At 45.0% G+C, this 23,683-nt stretch overlaps 1 protein-coding gene across 1 annotated transcript in view; it reads right to left on the reverse strand.

Annotated features, from left to right (window-relative positions):
* Nucleotides 1-23,683, reverse strand: part of Alk (ALK receptor tyrosine kinase) — a 700,602-nt gene that overhangs the window by 61,703 nt on the left and 615,216 nt on the right. Inside the window, exons 10-11 of the mRNA XM_055627271.1 lie at nucleotides 20,847-20,941; nucleotides 20,556-20,684 (exon numbers count right to left, since the gene is read on the reverse strand). Of these exons, the coding sequence (XP_055483246.1) occupies nucleotides 20,556-20,684; nucleotides 20,847-20,941 (224 nt within the window). The remainder of the gene's footprint in view (nucleotides 1-20,555; nucleotides 20,685-20,846; nucleotides 20,942-23,683) is intronic.

Consider the following 23,683-nt stretch of genomic DNA (forward strand, 5'->3'; position numbering starts at 1 on the left):
ATCTATCTATCTATCTATCTATCTATCTATCTATCTATCTATCTATCTATCTATCTATCATTTTATTTTGGGGCCAGGTCTCACTACATTTGCTCAGGTTGACTTTGAATCTGCTTCCCAAATTGCTGAGATGACAGGCCTGGCTACATTTATTTGTTTCTTTAAATCTATAGAATTCTCCTTTGATTTTGCTTGATTTTATCCTTTGAGGAACAGAGACCATTTAATTCGGGGTTTTTCACCGGGTCTGGATTTGGATTTGTGGTGCATTCTCGTGGTCAGGTCAGCAAAGGGCTCTGTCCGGAAGCTTGCCAGCTGTATCTCTTTGCTTGACTTTGGGTGATGCTTTTTCATCAGGTACCAAATGCCTGCTCATTATTGCTCTGTCTTTTTTTTTTTTAATACTGGATGTTCTTGAAGCTCAGTGTTTAGGAGCATTTACTGAAAACTGCAGACCAATGTTGTTTTAATTGTATCTTTTCCCACTGACTATTTGGAATATATCTGTGTCTAATTGCTGTCCTTCATGTGCAATGTAGTCACTCAGAGATAGGACAGGACTAACAAAGATAGTATTATTCAGTTCTTTCTCCTTGTTTTTGCCTTTCAAGATATGGACTTGGCTTCATCTTATCTGAAGTTGTCCAATTAAATATTTGCATATCATTATGGATCTATGAATTTAAATGTATTTTTGAGTTTTAATTAATCATAATCAGTATCCTTTGGAAGCTCAAACTGTCATATCGTTGGTCAGTGGGAGTGGATGTAGTTTGTATATGACTGTAGAAGATGCTTCAAGCTTCTTTGTGCTAGACATAAACATGGAAAACTCATCAAGACAGAGGCATAGGCAAAGACTTTCTCAGAAGGACTCTAATAGCTCAGGAAATAATGCCAAGGACTGACAAATGGGATGGTATGGAATGCAAACATTTATGCTCAGCAAAGAGCCTACACACGAGAGAAAAATATTTACTTTCTATACATTTGACAAAGGACTACTATCCAAAGTACAAAAAGAACTCAAAAAAAACCTAAACAGTAAAAAAGAAAACCACCCAAACAAAATTAAAAAACCCCACAACAACCCAAACAACCATCAATACATGAGCAAATGCCATGAACAAATATTTCTCAACACACTGAATGTAAATGGTGAAGAAACATGAAAAATATTTAACGTCTAAGCCATGAGTACAATACAAACCCAAACTCCACTGATATTCCACATCACTCTAGTCAGAGTGGCTATCAAAGGAAAGAAGAACAAATGGTTGTGAAGATGTGGTAGCAAAGGAAACCTCAGACACTCCTGCGGAGGCTGTAGATTGTTTAAGCCACTATGGAAATCAATAGTGAGCTCCTCAAACAAACAAACCAAACAAAACAAAAAACCCTAAAAGTGTATATACTATAAAGCTCGTCTGTACCATCCTTGGGGATATAATCAAAGGATTTTAAATCAATACACCAGAGATACCTGCACACCCATGCAGTACCAGTCACAACAGCCGAGGTAACCATCAATAAAAGAAAGAATGAAAAAAGATTTGGTATAATGTAAAAGAATGAAATTAGACTCTCTGCCATCATCCTCCACAAAAGTTGGCTCTAGATAAACCAAAGACCTCAATGTGAAGTCTGAAACTACCAGAAGAAAACACAGGCAGCCTCTTACATGATGTAAGTACAGGGAAGACTTCCTGAATAGGATGCCATTTGTCCAGGAATTAAGGGCAATAACTGATAAATGGGACTTCATAAAACTAAAAAACTTCTGAAAGGCTAAGAAAAAACAAAACAAAACGAGTAAAGAATAGACAGAATAATATCCAGAATATATAAATAACTCAATAACAGATTCAAGGAAACAAACAAACCCAATTAAAAAAAATGAGCCATGTATCTGAACGGACAGTTCTCAAAAGAAGAAATAAATATCTCAAAAAATGTTCACTATCCTTACCAATTAGGGAAATGCAAATTAAAACATTCTCACTCTAGTCAGAATGGCTAAGAGCAAGAAAAACAGGCAACAACAAATTCTGGTGAAGATCTGGGGCAAAGGGAACCCTCACTCACAGTTGGTGGGCTAATTTCCAGAGTGGCTGTTACCAGTCTGCAATCCCACCACGATATTTCTTCACCACGTGGCCAGTGAGGTCGTGGATCTTAATAGGAGAACCTATTACCACTGCATTCTTAACCAGCGTAGTTTCCAACTGTTCCTTATAACATCCTGGTATCCACAGATAGGTGTATCTCACTCCTCATCGCAGAAGCTTCTTTGAGCAGAAGATCATCACACGAATCCACAGCTAGTCAAGATGACAACAAGTGAGCAGAGTGCTCTGCCCCACTTAATATACCTACATCACAACCCCTACCCCAAAGGCTCGGGGAACATGGAGGAAATGGAGGTGGAAAGGTTGTGAGAGCTAATGGGCCAGAGAATCTACAACGAGACAATACCTTCTACCTATGACAGGGAAGCTTCATCCGCAACAACATGGCTGTTATGACCCAAACAACTTCAGCAGCTGTTGCTCTCTTGACATAGATGGGAGAAATCTCGTGGCGGCCTATTCTGAGATGAAGACAATTAGCAACCTCTGAGAAGAGAATGAGTGTTCCTCTGGGTTGAGCAGCCGATTGGATGTCTAATGCCAAGTGGTCACCCCGAGAAACATACACAAGCAGGCGCCACCGGATGGGCACAGCACGTTGTGTTTATGCGTTTACTTGTTTATGTGTTTATAAGGACAATGATGAGGGAAGAGGAGGCTGTGAGTTTTGGGGGGGGGGTGGAAAGGGTCAGACATGAGAGAAATAGGATAAGGAGGAGTTGGGGAAATGATGTAATTACGTTTGAGTCACATGTAAAAAAGCACCACCAAACATGGTATATTATATTCACAATGTTGTTTTAGTCAGCCATAAAGATGAATGAAAGGATGTTAGTTGTTAGGGGCAACTGGAGATCACCACACCGTAACGGAAAGCCACCTGTGTCACTTTTAAAAAACTCTTACTCTGTTTGGGGTGTTTAGGCCGCCACCTCCCTTCCACCAATCCCCCAAATTAAGTAAAAGAGAGAAAAGGTTGGTGGGTAGAGGAGGCTCAGACCCCTTAACTTCTCCTGACTATTTAGGGTCAAGGGTTCTTCTAGGGTCAATACCGATCTCTATCAGCTGCGGAAGCAGCCAGTCTCCTCCATGCTTACTGCACCCCGAAGCGCTTCTCTCTGTCTGTCTGCTCTAAGCCACTGCACCGACTCTGCTCTCTGGCCTCTCCAAAGTGCTCCACGCCACACGGCAACACCTAATGCCACACCTAATGCCACACCGAACGCCACCTTCTCTTTCTCGCTCTCACATTTACACTCTCAGAGCCCTAGAGCACGCTTCTCTACACGCCTCGTGTGGGAAGGTCATACATTACCAGCCGGCAAAAGCCACACTCTGCACAAGACAATTAACAGGTGTGGACAAATGATAGCCCAACTAAAATCCCATGCTTGGGATTCAGACAAAAGCATATTTACATAACATACAAAGAAACCCAAACTTCCCTAAAACCACATTAACCCAAATATGCCAGACTCAGAAAAACAAAATCACATGTTTTCTCTTGTTTCTGTACCCCAGCTTTTATGCAGACATATAAAACCATTAATGCACATATGTAACTTGAGAGTGAAGAGCCCAGGTGAAGGAAGGGCACCAGCGGGAGAAGGCAGTGGGGAAGGAGAAAGGGAAGGACAAGGGACGTTTGCAATATAGCCAAAAAATGCCATGTTTGAAAGAAACTGTTCATGAAACTCTATACTATGTGTAATTATACACCAATAAAGAACATTTTTTTTTTTAAAGCTCTTGCTACGTGGTGTGACAAAATGTTCCTTATCCAGCCCTCGGATCAGACCTTTTCCTATAAGCCCCAATTTCCCTTAGTGACAAAAGAGATTTTAGGCACAAAGATCTGAGTGCTAGAGCAGCTCTTTGCTGCTGGGCTGGTGGCTGTCTCTTGGTTTGTCTGGTGACAGAGGCGGGGAACACACACGGTCATATATGTGTACAGTATGGACACATCCAGATGGGCCAGATGTACATACACTGCCTGAGCTCATATGAGCATTTTCCATTTCGCCTTCAGGAGAGCTCTTTATTGAACCACTTCTGTATTACATCTGTATGGTTTTTCTCCACATTGAGAATCGTGTTCCTCGATCATACGGTAATAGACTTTGAATATCCAGGAATTATTAATTTATCTGTCCTTACTTACAGAGGGATGATATTTATGTTATTGCTACCATCATTAATATAAACACTGGAGCAGTTCAGCTTTTTTAAAAATTATGTCCCACTATTGCTCATAGTTAAAAAATTAACTTGTTTGTGTGTGTTTATGTGTGTGCAGGTCCACACAGAGGCCACTAGAGGGCATAAGATCCCCAGGTGGTTGTGAGGTGCTCAGTTCAAGTGCTCTTAACCGCGGAATCATCTCTCCAGACCTCTTGTAGGTTTTACCCATCTCCCTTGACCAGGCAGAGGGTTTTTACACACAGTGCTCTTTCCTTTCAACCCCTTACTAGTATTACTTCTGTAGTTACTGTATATTTACTGTGCATATTCTTCCTCATTTGGAATTTCTTCAGTTATTCTTATTGTTTGAATCACAGTTTTAAGTTGATTTTGTAGAAACAGGAAGTGGAAAATGTATGTGTGAGTATAGGAGGGAGGGTGTGGGGATAGGGAAGAAGGCACGGAAGAAAAACCAAACCACATGGCGTTTGAAAAATACCATAATGAAACCCAAGCCTTTGTAACAGTAAAGAATAGTTGAGGCACAAGAGTTCACTGGCCATATATATATTAATAGTCTTTTCCCCTAAGGCCTATCAACATGCTTCCTTACTTTCTTATGATATAACGTGTTAGTACTTTTTGAAAGCTAATAATCCAATTTTCCTTTTCGGTGGACAAAAGAATCCTTTTTCTTTAAAGACCAGAAATTTTGCAAGAATGGCTTTGGCGTTGCTCAGTCTGGATCAGCCTTACATACGCAGTGCACCCCTTTAATGAGCAGTGGTCTCTTTTCCTGGAGACTTCAGGCATTTTCATGCTCAGTGCCTCACCGCTCCTGGGCTTTCTTCTTCTGGTGCTGCTGGGATCTCTAACCGGGTCTTCTCTGTCTGTTTATGTTGCTTCTCATCCTTCTGATTTTCAAGAAGCCATCTTTCAGCTTTCTATGTCTGAGCAAGGAATGAACTGTTTTTGTGACTTCGCATTCCATGTCAGTATTTCACTTTTGGAAACATGTTTTAATCCCTCCCTGAGGCTTGATATCTGAATCCTGAGCTTTTCTGAAGAGGGCCTGTTAATATGTCATTTTCTGATACCTCGTGTCATTGACTAAGTATTTTGGCTCCTTTTGAAATTGAATCACATAGTTGTGACTTACTCCAGCACTGAGTTGTCTTTCTTTTGTTCTCTTTGGTTCTCTCCCCTTCAGTGGTAATCCTGGAACTTTCTTGCTCCACATTTTAGAGTTTTCCCAAACCATCAGGCTCAGGGGTTTCTCCTAGAGCCCTCTCTATGAGGATGTGGCATGCAAGGACATGCAGCTGGCTCTCTGCGGCTTCTGCTTTCCCTCTTGTACTGAGGAATTCTCCTACTTCTTGTCTGGTGTTCTTCCCTACTCCATATTTATTTCAGCCCCAGATGTTTCTTCTCATCATGGATGCTTTCGTGTGAAGTGGAGGCAAGGAGGCCACATCACACTGGCTCTTTCAGAGTTTACCTTGTACCTCTGTTCTCAGACCCTGTGGCATCTTCAACCCAGCTCATGCCTCATCTCGGCAGCTGCTCTCAGCTCAGCCTTCTGCCATTTCCTCTCCTTTCTCTAGCACCCATGTTACCACGCAGACCTGGGGGGGTTCTAAAACAAGCTAATGTTCTGTCTCCATTCACTCCTATTTTGAGGTTCTTGGAAGAGAATTAATTAATTTATCATCATTTTGTTGGCTGAAGGTTTCGGGGTTTGATTTAAATTCTGTTTTTATGTAAGGATTTAGAGAGATTGGGGGGAAAAAACTTACACATCAAACAAATTATGTCCTCAGTGCCATCACTGCCTTTCCCCCAGAATCTTTTGAAACAAACAAACAAACAAGACACAGCAACACAGCGCATGTGCTGGGATCAGCCCTTTGGTGCACCTTCCTTGTCTGAACCCTTGCCTACATCTCTGCCCTCTGGCAGCAGGTGTTCTATTTTGCCTCAGGGATATCTCCAAAAAGCTTATCTTTGAACCTGCTGTTATGTCATGTTTTTCCTTTTTTGGAAACTCCCCACTAAGTACAATTTAGCCATGGCTTGGCAAGGCCACCTAAGTTTTATGAATTGTTCAGGGCTATCTGACCTTTCACTAAATGGTCCTAGGTACAAATATTTCATATGGATCTGTTTTTCTTCTTTCTCTCTCTCTCTCTCTCTCTCTCTCTCTTCCTTTCTTCTCAGAACTTCAGTGCATTCTCTTGTGTTTTATTTTTTATCCAATATTGAGGGTGTGGGAGGGGGCCTCTACCTTGCATGGTTAAACTGTAGGGCCCCTGACTTTTCATCTCAGAGTTTTGGAAATTACTTCCACTTTGTTTTTCATATTTAGTGGGTGGTGGGAAACACTGGAAGTCTAACTCCAGATGAGAGGGTGTTTCCATGGTTCTGAGCCAGCAGGGTTGGGAATGCAGCTAGGCCTTCAGCCTCGGCATATTTAATTATGATGCATTTGAATAGCATCTCCATCCTTGAGTAAGCCTCAGCTTTGCAATCATGTTACGCCTATAGAAAAGGAAGGAAAGGGGATTGTTGCTCTCACCTCATAAGATAATGAATCATGTGAAAAGTTAAACAAGAAGCAGGGGATGACAGAGTGAGCCTGAGGCCTCGTGGAGTGAGGAAGGGCGGAGCTGCTCTTCCCCATCACTCATGGTTTCTGGGTAGATTCCCATTGCTGTTGTTTCGTTAGCTTTCATGGAAATTATTTGTGTGCATACATATGGTGCCCCATATTCTTACATGCTTGTATACACACCTATGCCATTATATGCATGTATCTGTATTCATTGCCCCAGACACCCCCACTCCTATTCATTCACACAAAGCTCTCAGGCTATGGCTCTCTTGCTCTTTGATAGTGGAGGCTTTACCTGACAAGAGCTGTGGTGTCACCAGCCCCTGGCTTGCTCTGTGCTCTCACATGAGATCTCATTGGACCTTTGTTCCCCGTGAAGTTCCTCTAGACAGGTGAGATGGCGAGTGATACTGAAGTATCCTGGGACAGAGGTCAGAGGCCCGAATTCCCTGCTGCTGGGAGGCAAGCACCGCTCCCTAGAGAAGGACCTCCCATCAGCAGGCAGCAAGTCAGGGCTATTGAGATAAAAGCTGCTCTCAGGACTGAATTACCCTAAACAGTTCCGACACCCAGCAATCTGCAGGAGCTTAATGGCGCCTGTGATGGCTGCTGCTTTGTGTTCTCAGCTACCCCCTGCTCCCTGAGGGAAACACAGTCACACATGGGAGAAGAGAAAGGTCACTGGGAAAAACAACCCCCCCCAAAAAAAAAATCAACTCACTATTCTGAAAGCAGAGCTGTAAAAATTAAGTTAAAGGAGGCTTTGGGGCTAATTCAGTTATTCCCAAGCTGGCGTCGGGCCAGAGCTGGGCTAATAAAGTATTTGATATTGACAAGGGTGCCATGGACCTAGCCATCTGCAGGTTATACATAATGGATTTGGTGGTAAGGCTTAAGTGGAAAGTGATGGTGGCTCAAACACTGGCTCTGTCCCTACACAGACCAGTAGAACCCTGCTAAGTTCTTGAAAGACAAGACTTGATTGGTGTACCACCATCAGGGTGATGTCACTAGGATTTCTGTCTCTCTGGGAGTGCTGTGTTGGAAGCCATGCCTTAACTACTTAGCACCCAGTGCTTTGCTGGTTGTGTGTCTCAGACTCACAGGTTACTGAAATCCTTCCAGCCTGGTGGGATGATGTCCCTTCTGGAGGATGGGCAGGTAGGTATAGATAGGCAGCCCGACTGATTTCAAGGTAGACACAAACCCAAAGAACAGAAAGTTCTGACTGCCAGGTCTGGGTCTCAGAGCCCCAAGACAGTTGGAAACCCACAAGAAAGTGAGGTACCCCAAAACCAAGAGTAGAGCGGAAACCGATGGGAGAACATTAGGACCGAATGTTTGAGGCTGAGCAGCTGGAGGCAAGAAGAGAAGATGTGCTTTTGCTCTCACTCCTGCCTGCACTGCAAGTACTCTGACTGGAGCTGCTAAGGCCATGTTAGAATTATGAGGCAACAAGCATGAGGAAAAAGCCAGGGGCCACAGAGATGGGAGGCTTGCTATCACCAGGTGCTGAACTAACAGCACATACAGGGTCTCTGAATAGACATCAACAGTTATCTACGATGCTATTTTTATTGTACTTTATTTCTATTTTAAATTTTAATGGGTACTGGCTTGATTTAAGCAGAATATCCTGGATCAAGGCCTCCTACCCACTTGCAACAAAAACACCATGGACCTGAGGGTCTTGCTACAAATACAAGGCCTCAAACAGTAACATCAACAAAATGAGACAAGGTTCTTAAGTCTTCCATGGATACTGGCCCATGGCTTCCTTGATGGACAAAACAACCATCAGAGACAGCCCACTGTCCTAGATTGCTCAGAAAGGTTCCTCCTTTGTTCCTATTCACCTTCTGCTGTGTCTTGGCACATGTCATGGTCAAGACCTATAGGCCTTATGAGTGGCTGGTTCATATGTTTGGCTATGTACGAGTCTACGTATACTTGGCATGAGTGTGTACTGGGGTAGAGGTGGGATCCTACCCCCTTTCAGTCATGGGCAGTAAACAAAGTAGCTTCTAGGAAGCATATAGATATACTGTCAGAACTTGGTCAATAGACTGACTTCCATTATTCTAAGCCTAAGCAGAAACTAAGAGCCAAAAGTCCTTCCCTAGGCCACATGCCTAGCCATAAAGCATTTTCCGCATACCCTTGAAGTACCCTGAAATTTTCTTACTCGGTATTTCAGTGTCACAACACGTGTGCACACACCACCGCAGTCTGCCGCTGCTGCTTCTGCCCCTTAGCCTGCTTCCCTTCCTCCTTAGCATGTCACTGTTGGAAAAGACGAAATCTGGACATTAGTACAGTCTGGCTAGAGTTGGGTTAAGTCTATTCTGTTCACGGCCCAGAGCCTAAAATAGTGCTAGACACAAAGAACATGGTACATGGACCTTTGTGAAATGAAACCCAAAATGTAAACAAAACACAACAGAAAGAAGAGAGCAGGCCATACCCTTGCTCCCACTCTTGCTGAGTAGCTGAGAAGGAGAGGCCATGAACACTGAAGGGTCCTAGGCTTTTGGCTCTTAGCTTCTGTGTAAGTGTATAGCATAGAGATAGGTTAACTGCACAAGCTCTGATAGTATATCTATATGCTTGTTAGAAGCTTTGTTTATTGCCCAGGACTGAAAGGACCCCACCTTGCACCCCAGCACACACTCAGACCAAGTGTACATGCACTAACATACCACGTGTATATACACTCATACATTCCCAAACATACACATAACTAAAATGCCATCTTTGAGAAAACCCTGCAGTATTAAACTTTAAGCAGGGGGACTTCTTTTCACCCGGTGGTTGATGGACCAGATCAGATGATGGGTAGAATGGACTCATTAGAAGGATCAAAGTCACAGGGCTGGTTGAGAAGAAAGAAATAGTGCTCTTTCCTAGGTAGCTGGGCTAAATAATGTGGAGGCTTTGTTATCGATCCTCAGGCAGGTTGGTAGATAACCCAGAGCTCTGCCTTATTTTCTCTACACGCTAACATTAATCCCAGAGTATGATCATTAAACCTGCCAGTCACTTACTAAAACAATAATAATTAGATGAACACATTTGCTTTCACCTTCTTGTGAACTCACAGTCAATATTCACTCCTAAAAACAAATCAGGCCTTTCTGGCTCAGTCACCTGGGATCTGTTTGGAAAAAAAAAAACAAAAAACAAAAACAAATAACAAATTCATGGAGAAGGTTCAGGAGTTTCCATGGTTTCTAAGATCAGGACAAGTTTTGGAAGACTACAGACCCTCTATCAATCAATATTGATGAGAAGGATTATATGGGGAATTCAGGACCCCTCAAAAGACATCTACCCCTCCCCCTAATAGATGTAATGCTTTTACTTGCAAACAGACAGTTGATTTAGTGGACTCTAAATGCATAATCCTGTCCCCTCTTGACTTAAAAAATGGCTAGATTTTAATGGCAAAAACCTAGAGTTTTCTTATAATTTTAGTAAAAGAAATAAAATGGAAAAATGCATGGACACAGAACACACATACACACACACACACACACACACACACACACACACACACACACACACAGAGTATACAGCTCACAGGCATGAATTTGCCCAGTGGGTTTGGTTATACATTTTGATAACAAAGTTAACTGTATCACAATATTTCATATGAATATCTTGTTTTATATCCTTGATCGCCCATTAGAAATGATCTTACTTTCTTACTACAACAATCAGCTCTGAGAAAGATCCTTGGTCTTTAGGCCCCTTTGCCAGCCCACTGTCCTGGTGTCATGTGGCACTCAGGAGGTGCTTTGTGAAGAGTTAAATACCCATGGAATGCATGGACACTTTCAGGACACAGCCTGGGAGTTCCATCAGTGGGCTCTCAGGGTTTCCTGGTGTAAGTGTTCTATGCGTGAAAGCCACTGTTGGGGGACTTGAACTTGTCTTCACCTGAGGTTCACACCTGTGTAACCCTCTATCTTTGAGGGTGAGACCCTGAGCTCTTTTACCAATAAAGTATCCAAAGGTGATGGGATGCCATTTTCAAGATTACAACTGTCTTTTAACATTCTTTTTTTCCCTTCCATTTGGCTTTCCCTGCCCATATCGCATCTGTAAGGAAGTAGGCTTCCAAGGTGAGCAAGCACTGATGATGGTCTCTAGACAGTTAGGAAGTGGGGTTCTCAGCCCCACTCTCCAGGAACTGTCAGGAGTCCTGTGGGCTTGGAGGTGACTCCTTCCCCAGTCAAGCTTTCAGATGAGATCTTAGCATCGCTGCATGAGCTGGGCCTGGCTTCCTACTCACAGGCATTGATAAACAAATAATGTGTGCTATTTAAGGCTGATATATTCACAGCACTTTGCTTCAAAGTACTGGATCATAGCAAAGTCCCTGCCCACAGCAAGGTTTTTCTGTCTGTCTGTTCCCCTCAGGGAGGCCCTGATTGGGCTGAATTTTACTCCTCTTTCTTCTCTGTGCCCCAACAACCCTTAGGGCAGTTCTATCCTGTGTTTTTTTTTTTTTTTCTCTTGGCAGGGGAGGGGCAAGCAGGAAAGCCATCTTGGTGTTTGTCTTGGGTCTCAGTCTACCTCCTGACTCAGAAGAATTGCAAAATACAATACTTTTCTGTAAAGGTCACTGAAGATTTAGTGTAACAAGAGCGGGACGCAGGGCTGGGCTCCAGGCTGAGGCAGCGAGTCTGGAAGGAAAATGATGATTAAAGCGGACTTCCTAAACAAGCGCTTACTGCGCACTGATGTAGGGCCTTTGTGTTCTGCCAGTCGTGAGCTAAATGATCTTAATCAAGGCATGCTGAGCCCAAAGCTCTTGGATCATTTATTGTCTTCCACTTATGTAACCTGTCACTGAAACAAATGTAGAAAACAATGTGTTTTCTCAAGGCCAACTGGGAGAGAGAGGGTGGTGGCTCCTGTCTGCAGCTCTGGGCAGCGTAGGCCCTGATATTCCTTAGGTGTTTTGCCAGGAGGTCATAATTCTCCCATCCCAAAGCATGGGACTAGAGCCTCACTGGAGTCTGTCAGAGTGGTGTGCATGTGTGGGGCTTCTAAAGTGGCAGTACAAAGCCCTGCTCCTTTGCTCCCTCTTTCCTTTCCTTCTTTTTCTTCTCCTTCTAACCACAAGGACTCACGTAGCCTAAGCTGGCCTCAAAATCACTCTATCACGGGGGATGAACTTGAATTGCCTATTCATCTTCTGCCTCCCAAATGCTGCGATCACAGGCAAGTGCCACTCTGTGTGAGTTGGTTCAGGATAATTTGCGATGCACAATCTAGGGCAGGATGACATCAGAGCTGGAGAAGTGATGGGTCACATGTCCTCATTCCAGATGGGAACAGTGGTTTGCTATGGAGGCCTGTGTGGACCAGCTCTGGGTGGTACAGTTTTCAAGAGCAGTGCTTGGCTTGCTCCCAGCCATAGGCCTTGGCACAGTGTAGGTACCCAAAGCAGGCTTGATTCATCGCAAACACAGGCTCTTTCAGGATTGTGTTTCAGGAGAAGCAGTACTAACTTGTGAACCGAATGCTCAACTGAATCCCCTGAATGGGAAAAGAAAACAGCTGATGAAGCAAGCCTTCTGCCTTGATGCTGGTGGGCAGTTGGGTGGTATCTCAGATTGCTATGACAGGCAGGGGTGCACTGTGGGAATGGCTTTGAAGTAAGCGGCCTTGATGTTGAACCTTGACTCTGTAGAGAGATGGTAGGTCGTTCACCCTCTGACTCTCACTTTCCTCAGTCCTAGAATAGGAGAAGTAAGAAAGGCTCACTAGGGTTCAGACACTCTTCTGAACCCTTGACTTGTATTAATTATGTGGTCCTTATAGAAAAACCTGTGAGCTATTACTGCTAATAATATAACAACTAATTTTTTGACTATGTTTGGTGCACATGTGTCTATATCTTCATGTTGGCATGTGTGTGGGTACATGTGTTTTTATGCGGTTGTGCCTGCACATTTGTCCACATGTGTGTGGAGATCTGAGGGTGACATGGGATGCCTTCTTCAGTCTCTCTTTATATACTGAGGCAAGTGTGAAGCTCACACCTAGCTGGCTAGTCTGGCTGGCCAGCTTGGTCTTGGATCCCCTGTCTCTACCTCCTCTGGCATTACATGTGAGCTGCCATGCCTCCCCAGCTTTAATGTGGATTCTGGGGATCTGAACCTAGCAAGCTCTCTAGCTCCTAGATCTATAAAAAACAGATGCGGCAGAAGGAGAAGGAGGTTGCCTAAAGTGATCAGCATTGCTAGAATTTAGATCCAAGCGTTCTGTGCTTAAAAGCCGTAGTATCGGGGTCTAGGGAAGTGGTTCAGTCAGTAAAGCACTTGCCTAGGAAGCATAAGGAGATGAGTTCAGACCTTTAGAACCTATGCTCGCAAAAGCCATATGTGGTGGTACATGCCTGTACTGCCAGTGGTATTGAGAGAGGACGTGGAGACATGTGGATCTCTGTAAGTTCATGGGCCAGCTAGCTTAGCCTATATGGTGAAGTTCCAGGCCAATGAGAGGCCGTCTCTCAAAAAACAGTGGAAGGTGCCTGCAGACTGACACCTGGGGTTGTCCTTTGACCTCCACACGTGTTTACTGTGCAGTCATGAACCCAAACCCACAGGAACCCGAGATGCATGTACTCACATGTGCACACACACACTCTCTCTCTCTCTCTCATACACACACACACACACACACACACATACACATATACACATACACTCACACACACACACACTCTCTCTCTCACACACACATATACACACACACTCACATGGATGTATGGAAGTATGAATACACACACACACACACACACACACACACTCACACACACAGCACAATTATGCAATATTTCTTTCTCAAGTACCATCCATCCTCAGAGGTTTTTCAAGCATAAAATGAGAGAGACACTGCCTGGCCTTACTGTCTGCAGGTTTGTGCAGAATGGAAGCATGTGGGATACAAACAGTGAAGTGGTGGGCCCTTGAGCCAGAGTTCAGAGCTCTAGAATATACTGAGAAGCTCTCTCTGGTAAGCAGGATGCTTTCAACCATTCTTTAGTTTCATGCAATTACGGTCAGCACGCCCCCTTCCTTGGTCACCAAGCAGGGCCTTGGTCATTAAGAGCTGGCTACCTCCCCCGCCCCTGGGGGGTGTTGACTGGACCCCCAGCATGCAAAGCCACTTTCACTAATCGAAACCTGTTGATTTCAGTGATGAGGATCATGAATCACACATTAGTTCCACATCACCTCTCTCCCTGGAGCACAGCCACGCTGGCTCCCGGGGAAGGAAGTCACACCCAAATGAAGAGTGACAAGTTAATTTGGAAGGTGCTAAATCTGTGCATCAATGAGAAGCCCCCGAGCCTTATTAAAACAGGTACTTTATACATAACAGCTATTATAATTATTCTAAATAGGTGATAATCTAAAACCAGAAGAAAAAAGAAGAGAGAGAGAGAGAGGGCATACTGCACAGGATTCAAAAGCAGGGAAGTAGACTAAGAATGAATGAGTTGCCAGGTCTTTGAATGGGTTGCACGGACTGTGTCTGTGGCAACATTTCTGCCACACTTAAAGAGTTCCTCCCCAGCTGAGCGGGTGCTGGTGAGGGTGCAGCAGTGAAGGTTGGGGTGCATGGGGGTATGCCGATGAGCTTCAGAGGTCAGCCTTCTTGTGTGTGTGTGGGGAGAGGGTACTGTCTGCCTAGCGTGGCGTCTTATGCGTTAGTGGAAGAGGTGCGTGTACTCTGTTTAAGCAAAACCAAATGCAGAAAATGGGGGGTTGTTTCTTAATAGCAAGATCTTTCTGGAAGACCTTTCCAACAAAGGGACCCTTCTAAGATCGCTTTATCCCAGCTTTGTTCTTCCAGGTTTTATATGGCTTAGAAAAAAAAAATGTTACCTTTTATGTGAGTCTCAAGAAATAGATCTTTAGGCCACTTACAAATGTGTAATTTAGCCAATCTCTGTAAACCTGAGTCTGTAAGGAGCCAGTATCATAGCATCAACAAGAGAGATAACCAGCCATGTAGCCCAGCACAGCCCATGGCGCCCAGTATTACACAAATAACAGTGGTCATTATTGCTGTATGATGCTAGGCCTTTGCTTATGAAAGATAGTACTCTGAAAGAGGCCCTATGCCTCTGACACCATCTCACTGCCTTCTCTAGGCTGCAGCCTCACGTTTCTTTTAAACTTTGTTGCTAATGAGACATTCCTGAGGGCTTGAGAGTGGTAGATTTTTAACCTCCCATTTCAGAGCTCCCACAGGGATGCAGGATTCCGGGAATCTGTATTTCATTGAAAATGGGTGGTACATATAGGCAGCCTCTCCTAGACAGGAGACCCTGACGAAGAGTCAGTGAGGGTGCTTCTAGAGTGGGGCAAGTCCCCAGGAATGTCCATGGTTAGGCATTTTGGGAAAGCTGCTACCTATGGAGTTTCCCCAAGAAACTTGTTGATTTCAGTGATGAGGATCATGAATCACACATTAGTTCCACATCCACATTCCAGTATGGGTGAGCTATCCCTCTTGGTCTCCTGCCCTTGTTTTACGACATTCTCATACCGTGGAACCCTCTGCTTCCCAAACTAGTGCCCGTGAAGAGCCATGGCTAAAGATGGGGGCTTGGCTTCCTTCCGATCCTCAGCCTGCCATGGGGTTGTCTACAACACCAACAAGGGAAGAGGTAAAAGGATGCATTAAAACACCATTAAATATTCTTTATTTATGAATGAGGCTAATCAGCAGGGAAACGATGCTTTGCTAATGAGGTGTGCCACTATAATGTGCCCTTTGGCCCAGCCTACGGGTTCTGAGTACAGAAGGCTCTGAGGCATATAAAGACCCCCCACCAAATGAGAAGCAGGTTCTGAAAGAGGAGCTGGGCCTGGAGAAGACTTCCTTCCAACAATGCCGTCATCCCCAGAAGGGCATGCTTGGAGCATAATGGCTTGAGCTACAAATTCTATTAACTCTGATAGTTGTTCTGAGTGAATGGATAATGCATTTAGCAGAAATAGACCCAATCAATTTATATGAAACACATCGAACTTTCTCATTGGAATTGGCATCTGTCCTTGAATCATAGGAGCATGTGTGGAAATGGACAGTCTGTTACCATGACTTCCGGGCACATTAGCTCAGCCATGGGGTTAATTGGAGAGAAGGGCAGTCGAAAACTATGGCTCCCTTACCCCACATTGCTTCAGCCTTGGAATCATAGAGCTGGAAATGGGAAGGGACTGGAATGATTTAAATGTTGACTCTGTGTGTGTGTGTGTATCTATGCACACGTGCACATGCATGTTCGCATGTATGTTCATGTATGTTTGTATATGCCTGCATACATGTGTATGCTTGAGTGTGGAGAGATAGTTTTCTCTTAGGTGCCTTCCATCCTGTTTCTTGAGACAGTCTCTATTTTGTCTGGAGATCACTGGCTTGATGTGGCTGGCTGACCAGCTAGCCCCAGGACTTTCCTAGCTTTTTAAAATGTGGGTTCTGGAGGTTAAACTCAGGTCATAGTGCCTTTGGGGTAAGCATTTTACCGAGCTATCTCCTCAGTTCCTCAAATCCTGACTTCTTAGAAACAGTGAGCTAACTGTTCCTGTTTGTGTTCACAAGAGCCTCTGCCCTCTGAAGCATCCCCTTGTGTTTGCTGCCATGCAGAGGCCACACAAATGCCCTGTGAAGCTGATCAGGCTAATACCTGGTTAGTGTGAATTGGCCAGGACAGAGCTTGGAGGTTCTGACTCCTAGAGTTCTTTCTAGGAACATGTAAGTATATATTATATATAGAAGATATGATTACATATATACAAAATCATCATCGTTATCATCACCATCACTATTATATGTGTGTGTGTGTGTGCCCGCCCATGCTTGTGTGCAGCTCAGAGGTTAACTTTCAGCAGTTGGTTCTCTTCTTCCATTCTGAGGGTTTCCAGGGATCAAATGAAGGTCATCATGTTTGCACAAGAAGTGCTTTGCTGGCTGAACCATCTCACTGGCCCAGGCCTCTACAGTTTTTTTTTTTTTCTGCCCTCTTTGTTCAAGATGCATACTTGGAAGTGGTAAGCAAACTCATGGCCAAATTTGGAAGAAGCAAGGTTGTAATTTTTTTTTTTTTTGTCAAGACTCCAAAATGGTGATACTGGGCTTCTTTTGCTCCTGCCTCTGCCACATCTGAGCTCCTAGTAGAGGGGAAAGGGGTACAGGGCCTTGGAGCTTTCAAGTCTTCAACTGGACTTCTTAGGGAGGGAGAGTGGCTGAGCCTAATTGCACCTGCTCGGCTGCAGCATCATCTGTTACCACAGGGACAGAGACAGAGGTGGAGACGGAGAAAGGGAGGTGGACAGAATTAGGGATGGAGGGAGGGGAGAGAAAGAGAAGAGCCTGACTCTGAAGTCCTAATTGCATTAGCCCAACCATTTGGTTAGCATAATTGCATGTGCAAAGCTGACAAACGTAATTTCCCAGGACTTAATACTCACCCCATTTTCTCCTCCATCTTCTTCATCTGATTAGCTAAAGTGACTCAGAGGCTTCCGAGAAAGCACCACCTGGTCAGGCTTTTCCCTGCCCCTGGGCTGGAGGCTTCCCCTGGCCAGTCAGTCTCCTGGAGTGAGCCTTGTGGGGACATAAGGACTTTGGGGACCATTGACAGTGATAGTTTTCTCAGGACCTGGTTTCATTGGTGTTTTCAGTTGCTCCTCGACTGCCTGCCTGGAGGAGAGCTGAAATGCCACCCCCCCCCACTTGTTCCAACTCAGTGCAAACTGACAGCAGTGAACTTTGGAGAGAAAATCTTATTATCTTGTCGCCTTGATTCTTTGTCAGAGGGTTGAGCACTGACTGTTTACTGCTCACGCAGGGGCTCAGAGCTGGGACTGTCCCCCACCTCCTTCCCACACAATGCTTCTCTGATTGGTGATCTATCTACTGGCAGTGGCTGAGCTGATGAGAAGACTATAGATTCTGGGTTCACATCCTGGCCCTCCTTCCTAGCAGCCATGGACTCATGGTGGTCTTTCATTCATCTTCCCTTCAATAGAAGTGAAAGTAACTACCCCTGGGCTATTATAAGAGCAAGTTGACTTGTGAAAAAAAGCCTAGCTCTGGGGCAGACATTTTCTGTTTTCCACTCCCTGCCCTTTCTCCTCTCCTCTCCCATATCACCCTCACTCTTTCCTCCGTTTCCGTCTTTCCTCTCCTTTCTCCTCCTTTTCCCTCTCCTTCTGTCTTTCTCCTCCTATATCACTGCTCTGAGCTTGGATCAAGCCAGACATTTGTAGACATGCCTTGCTGGTTTGCTAGCTGCTCTCCTACCCTGGATCTGAAGCATCAGAACATCCACCACTGCTCAGTCCCTTTAGTGCTATGGTACACACAGTGACAGGTTCAGGGAGGTACTAGGCTGTGTGTACACTGGGTGATTACTACTGAGTGGATGCTCCATGTCCTTGCCTTTCCAGGATCCCCTCTCCTCCCTCCTGCTCTGGTTAACTCAATTATCTACCTTCCCTTCCTATTCCAGATCTTGAGTTCCTTGTGCTCCATCTTGGTGTTGTGTGTTCAGTGAATCTGAGCACAACGTGGGTTGTAGAAGAGATGTGCAAGGGCAGCAGTCAAGTCTGGATGTTAGCCAAGTGAGCCCTGAGCTAGGAAGATCTGCTCTCCTTGACCATAAGGCTAAATTCTGGGGACTCAGGAGACATGCCTGCAAACAGGGACCCTTGTACCAGAAATCTTACCCTCATACGATACCCTCTGTGCCCTCAACACACATTTAGAGGGATCTACACTGAGATGCGAAAAGGGAGCCCAGTCATGTTGGAGACAATTACCTCCTGCAATAGAGCACATGAGGGGAGCGTTGTGGGAGCGGAGAACCTTTTCTTTCTTCCTAAGCAGCTTCTGATGTGGCACTGGGTCTTTGGGGGGAAATAATGCCTCCTTATTCAGGGTCTTAGAGCATTCCCAGGGAGCCTCAAGGCCACGCTTAGACATCTTTGACTCAATATCCTCTTTTTCCCCTCTGACCTGGAGCCAGTTGCCTATCTTGTTCTGGGGTTATGTCACTCAGTAGGGTATTCAGGTGTTCTAGCTGGAGTTTTCCTCAGGCCCTTAGGCAGCCGTTTGCTTCTAATTCTGTTTGGAGATGGCGGGGAGTCATAGCAATCCTTGTCCAGCTCCCACATGATTTCATTTTGTCTGAGGAGCCAATAGGCCCTTATTGATTACCCTTTTTGGGACAGTGAGAGTTGTGTGGCAAGGAAACCAGGGTCAGACAAGGCGGGCCACTGCTCCCTGGCAGCGCTGCAGCTGCTGACATCAGAGATAGGTCAAGCTTCCTGATGCCTGCCAGCCAATCAGGAGACGTTTCTGGAGTCCCTGATGGTGGTGAGGCCTGGGTGGAGGTTGCGGCCATGTTTATTTAGCAGGGAGAATGAAAAGGTAGCCTTCCAGGAAGGCTACGGAACAGCTGGAAAGTTTTTGGAGGGCTTTAAAGATGAAAGGGGAGAAGGAAGGAGACACACACCCTTTTCCTCAGCTTGGTAGCTGGCCAGATCAGATAGGGACCACTAAGGAGTAAGAGACAGTTTCAAGCAGCCTTTGTCTTTTTTTTCCAAAAACGAAGCAAAACCAAAATTTAGCTAACGAGCAGAGAGCTAACAAATCTGGTGCCAAAACTACAAGCCTCTAGTTACTTTGTACTTTGCATGGAACCAGGATTCTACCTTGTAAGTAGAAATTACAGATCTATCATCTATATGCTGTTATTCCAATCAAGATGTATACAACAGGATGTAGTGGACTGGGAGCTGTGCCTGCTTCTCATGTGAGATGTGCCAGTTACCAACGTGCCAAATCCCTCAGGGGCTCTGTCAACCTCAGGGGCTTTTGGGTGAGGCCTAAGAACCAAGACCCCTGGCGTCTCTCTATTTCTGTGTTTCTCTCTTTGTCTGTCTGTCTCTGTGTGTGTGTGTGTCCATTCAGAGGCTAGGGGTTGACATCAGATGTCTTCTTTGACAACCCTACCTTATTTATTGATACAAGGCCTCTTACTTAATCTAGAGAGCACCCATTCAGCAACACCAGCTACCCATCAAGCTACAATGATTCTCCTGGATCCATGGTCCCAGGATTATAGGTATGTGCCACTGTGATTGGCTTGTTACCCAGGTACTAGGGATCTGGACTGGCTGCTGGGGACTGGAGCTTGCATGTCAAGCACACTACAAATGTATCCCTTGGCCCCTAACGGTGAAGCACAGGGTGGCATTAGCCTCACCATCTTCCTGCGTTCACCTCTACAGCATCTGCCCACTGGTGTGCGTCATAACAACTGGCCGTAGCGTGCGCCTCCCCATTGTGTTTTCGGGTTCCCAGGTATAAAGTTTCTCTTTTGTAACTTCTAGCAGTTTCTGTTGCTTTAGGTGACGAGAGAGCCACACAGCTTCTTCTTGAGGTCCCACAGCAAAGGTGGTGATGCCTTTCCTAGAGACCAACTATTTTCTTTTAACCACAGGGCCCACCCCAGCCACACAACACAGGCCATTCTGCCTTCTGCAGCAAGAAATGATGCTGCTATTTAAATGTGTCAGCTGTGACAGAGTAATGCTTACCTGTAGGGTCGAAGATGGGAGTCGGTCCTGATATGTTTGCCCAAGATTTTGGCTCCTTGTGTGGGTTTTTCTCAAACAGATTTCTGGATTTGGGTGCTGCATTTGGGGTCATTTTATCCTCGCCACTGACTAGAACAGAGAATAAACAGTTAAGGCTGAGTTAAATGGAGAGAGAGAGAGATGAGGTTACACTGAGAAAGGTAGGAGAGGCAAGATGGCTGAGACTGGAGGGTCTAGAGGTGTGAACATCGGTCACTGGGTTAAGGGAACAAAGCGCCAGGGTACACTCACTGGTGAGGTAGCAGTCGAGGCTGATGGAGATGTTGTCAAATGCCACCGTTGCCCCGGATCCTGGACCCCACCATGTGACTATCTGCAGCCAGAACCTGTGTGATGTTAAGACGAATGTTGTGTTAGGAAGCGCTAGGGTAAGTCAAGTCCTGGCATTCAGTACATGCCAGCACAGGCATATTGACCGATTGCACAGAAGTTTAGTTTGATCATCCTTACCTGATCCCAAAGCATGGGTGAGAGGACAGAGCTCAACCCTTCCTGACCTACTTCTCCATCACAGAGTATACCTCTTTCTGAAGGGGTGCTCCATCATGGCTATGGCAAATATGAGGCCTTTAAAGCCAGTTTGGGGTTCTGAGATTGGGAACCCTTTTTTTTTCCTGGATATGCATGGTAGGTAGAAATGAGTGGCTTTGGCATTCTGCTCATGATTACCTATGGGTGGGCTGAAGCCACTATTTAGACATTAACATGCTTTTGTATGATACGATGGAGAACCCCTCAGTGTCTGTTGCTTCAGGCAACTGGACTCCTTTCCTGGTTCTATCCCATTAACCAGCAGCTCAGGGGTTAATTCCCTGCACAACAGAGGTACTGAGCATCCTGGGTCTTGTCCAGTATCACTTACTGTTTTCCAACCAGTTCTTAAATATGGGATGATTGACTGTTTCCCCCAAGGAGTACTTGTAATCAAACCACAGTGGGACACGAAGTATTGATAGCAACTCATTGAGATTATATTTCTTTCCAGCTTTTTTTCATGGCTTAGAGGGTCAGGTCCTCTGACTATAGTCAGGGAAAGCTTTAGACTAAGATAAACAGAAAGACATCTCAGACTCCTTTGTTTCCCAGTTCAAATCTCCTGCCTGCAAGGCTGTCATCAGTCAACCACTCCCTCGCCTTCTGCTATCAGGTAGCTGTGTCTTGAGAATCCTGAAGTCTCTTTCCCCAGATTTCAGAAAGTCGGTTCAGAATGACCTGAAGAATAGTGTGCAGTCTCTGTCTCTGGTGCGGTGTGTTGAAATAGTAAGGGAGGGAAGCCATGGCTGTCGGTCATTGAGCGGCTGCAGCACATGCGGTTATATAGCCACACATCAGGATGCTAATCTGTCATAAAGAAGGAATGGACCAGGAGACATGCTGTAAAATAGATGCCTCTCAAAAGCATTATGCAAAGTTAAAGAAGGCAGACAGTAAGTTAAAGACCTCGTATTGACTGATTCTCTGCATAGGCATCATCTAGAATAGGCAAATCTGTGGAGACAGGGGGCAGATTAGTGGTTGCCTGGAGCTAGCAGTGGAACAATATTGACTACTAACTAGCAGGAAGCCTCATTTCGGAGGGATGGAGATGTTCTAAAACTGGGTTGTAGGGTTCTTTGTAGAATTCTAGAAACTTGCTGAAAGTCATTGACTTGCACACTTAAAAATGGGTAAATGTTATGGCATGTAAATTATAGCTTGCTTAAGCTGTTGGGGAATATGGAGTGAAAGAAGAGGGATAAAGAAAAGGAGGGAAAGATGAGAGACAGACATACAGGAGAGAGAAAAATTCATGTATCTAATCCATCATCTCTGTCTACATACATATATTGACAGACAGACAGACAGACACACACACAGACACACACACACACACACACACACACACACAGAGAGAGAGAGAGAGAGAGAGAGAGAATGTGCAGGCTCCATTGTGGGCCAGGGTAGGTACCAGTCACTCTTTGGAAAGGTAGAAGTGTCACACAAGAAAAAGCGTGAAGGGAAAAGGCATTTTGTTCCTCTGGACCTCAGATCAGCAAGGAAGTGAAGCGTCCCTGCATGTTCTACCTGGGCCATATGCAGCCATGGCCCAACACAAAATCATAAGCTCATTTATGACATTACGAGATTCTTGTAAGGCAATTTTATTTTTGTAAACTTGACTGTACTTTTCTTCAGTGTGAGCTTTGTAGATGAAAGTGTCCTGTTCCATGGAGACAAGGCTAGAACATGCCTGTGCCTCAAATTGCAACCCAGTAGAAGCTCCCATCATGGCTGAGCATGTAACCCTGGTCAACACTTAGAAGGGATAGATGGTGGCTTAGCTCTTTCTGGCCAGGGGACAGTTATTGCTCCACCGAAGAAAGGCCTTGCAATCGGAAGTGAACTCTTACCTAAGCAATGTGTTTGTGACCAATTATTCTCAACTGCTCTGCTCCCCACATCTGCCTGTGTCTTCATCTGTCTTGTGAAATCTGGTCACATAATCCTTTCAGTGTAAAGGTCACAATTAGAGGGCCCAAATGCTTTTTTTTAAAAAATATATATATAAAAGAAAGGCCTATTCAAGGCCATTCTCAACTGCACAGTGAGTTTGAAGCCAGCCTAGACTACATGAGACCCTGTCTCAAAATAAAATAAATCCTAAACCCAACAACAACAACAACTAATGATGATGATGATGATTATGATGATACTTTCATTATTTCAAAGCTACTCAAAAGTGTGACTAGAAAGAATCACGATCTTTGGTTGGGGATGTGAGATAGCCTGTGCTGCAGTGGGCATTGATCCCATAGCGATACACATTCTCACTCTCTTCTCTTAGTCACCCTCCTATCCATCACCCACAGGCTGAGGATGCTGATTTCAATGCTAAGCTGCATCATCGGCACACCTTGCTGAAGGACTTCCGGTGCAGGGAAATACATGACTGTGTGCCTGTGGAGCAAGAGGAGGGACAAGTCTCCACTGTCCCTCCATAGGCCCCAGAGGAAACCTCCACTCTCCTCCCTTGCTCTGCTTCTCCTGATTTCCTTCTTCACAACTGAGAGACTAGAGCTGCCAAGTTC

Source organism: Psammomys obesus, unplaced genomic scaffold (genome assembly GCF_907164565.1).
Source record: "Psammomys obesus unplaced genomic scaffold, mPsaObe1.curated_primary_1811, whole genome shotgun sequence".
Lineage (NCBI taxonomy): Eukaryota > Metazoa > Chordata > Mammalia > Rodentia > Muridae > Psammomys > Psammomys obesus.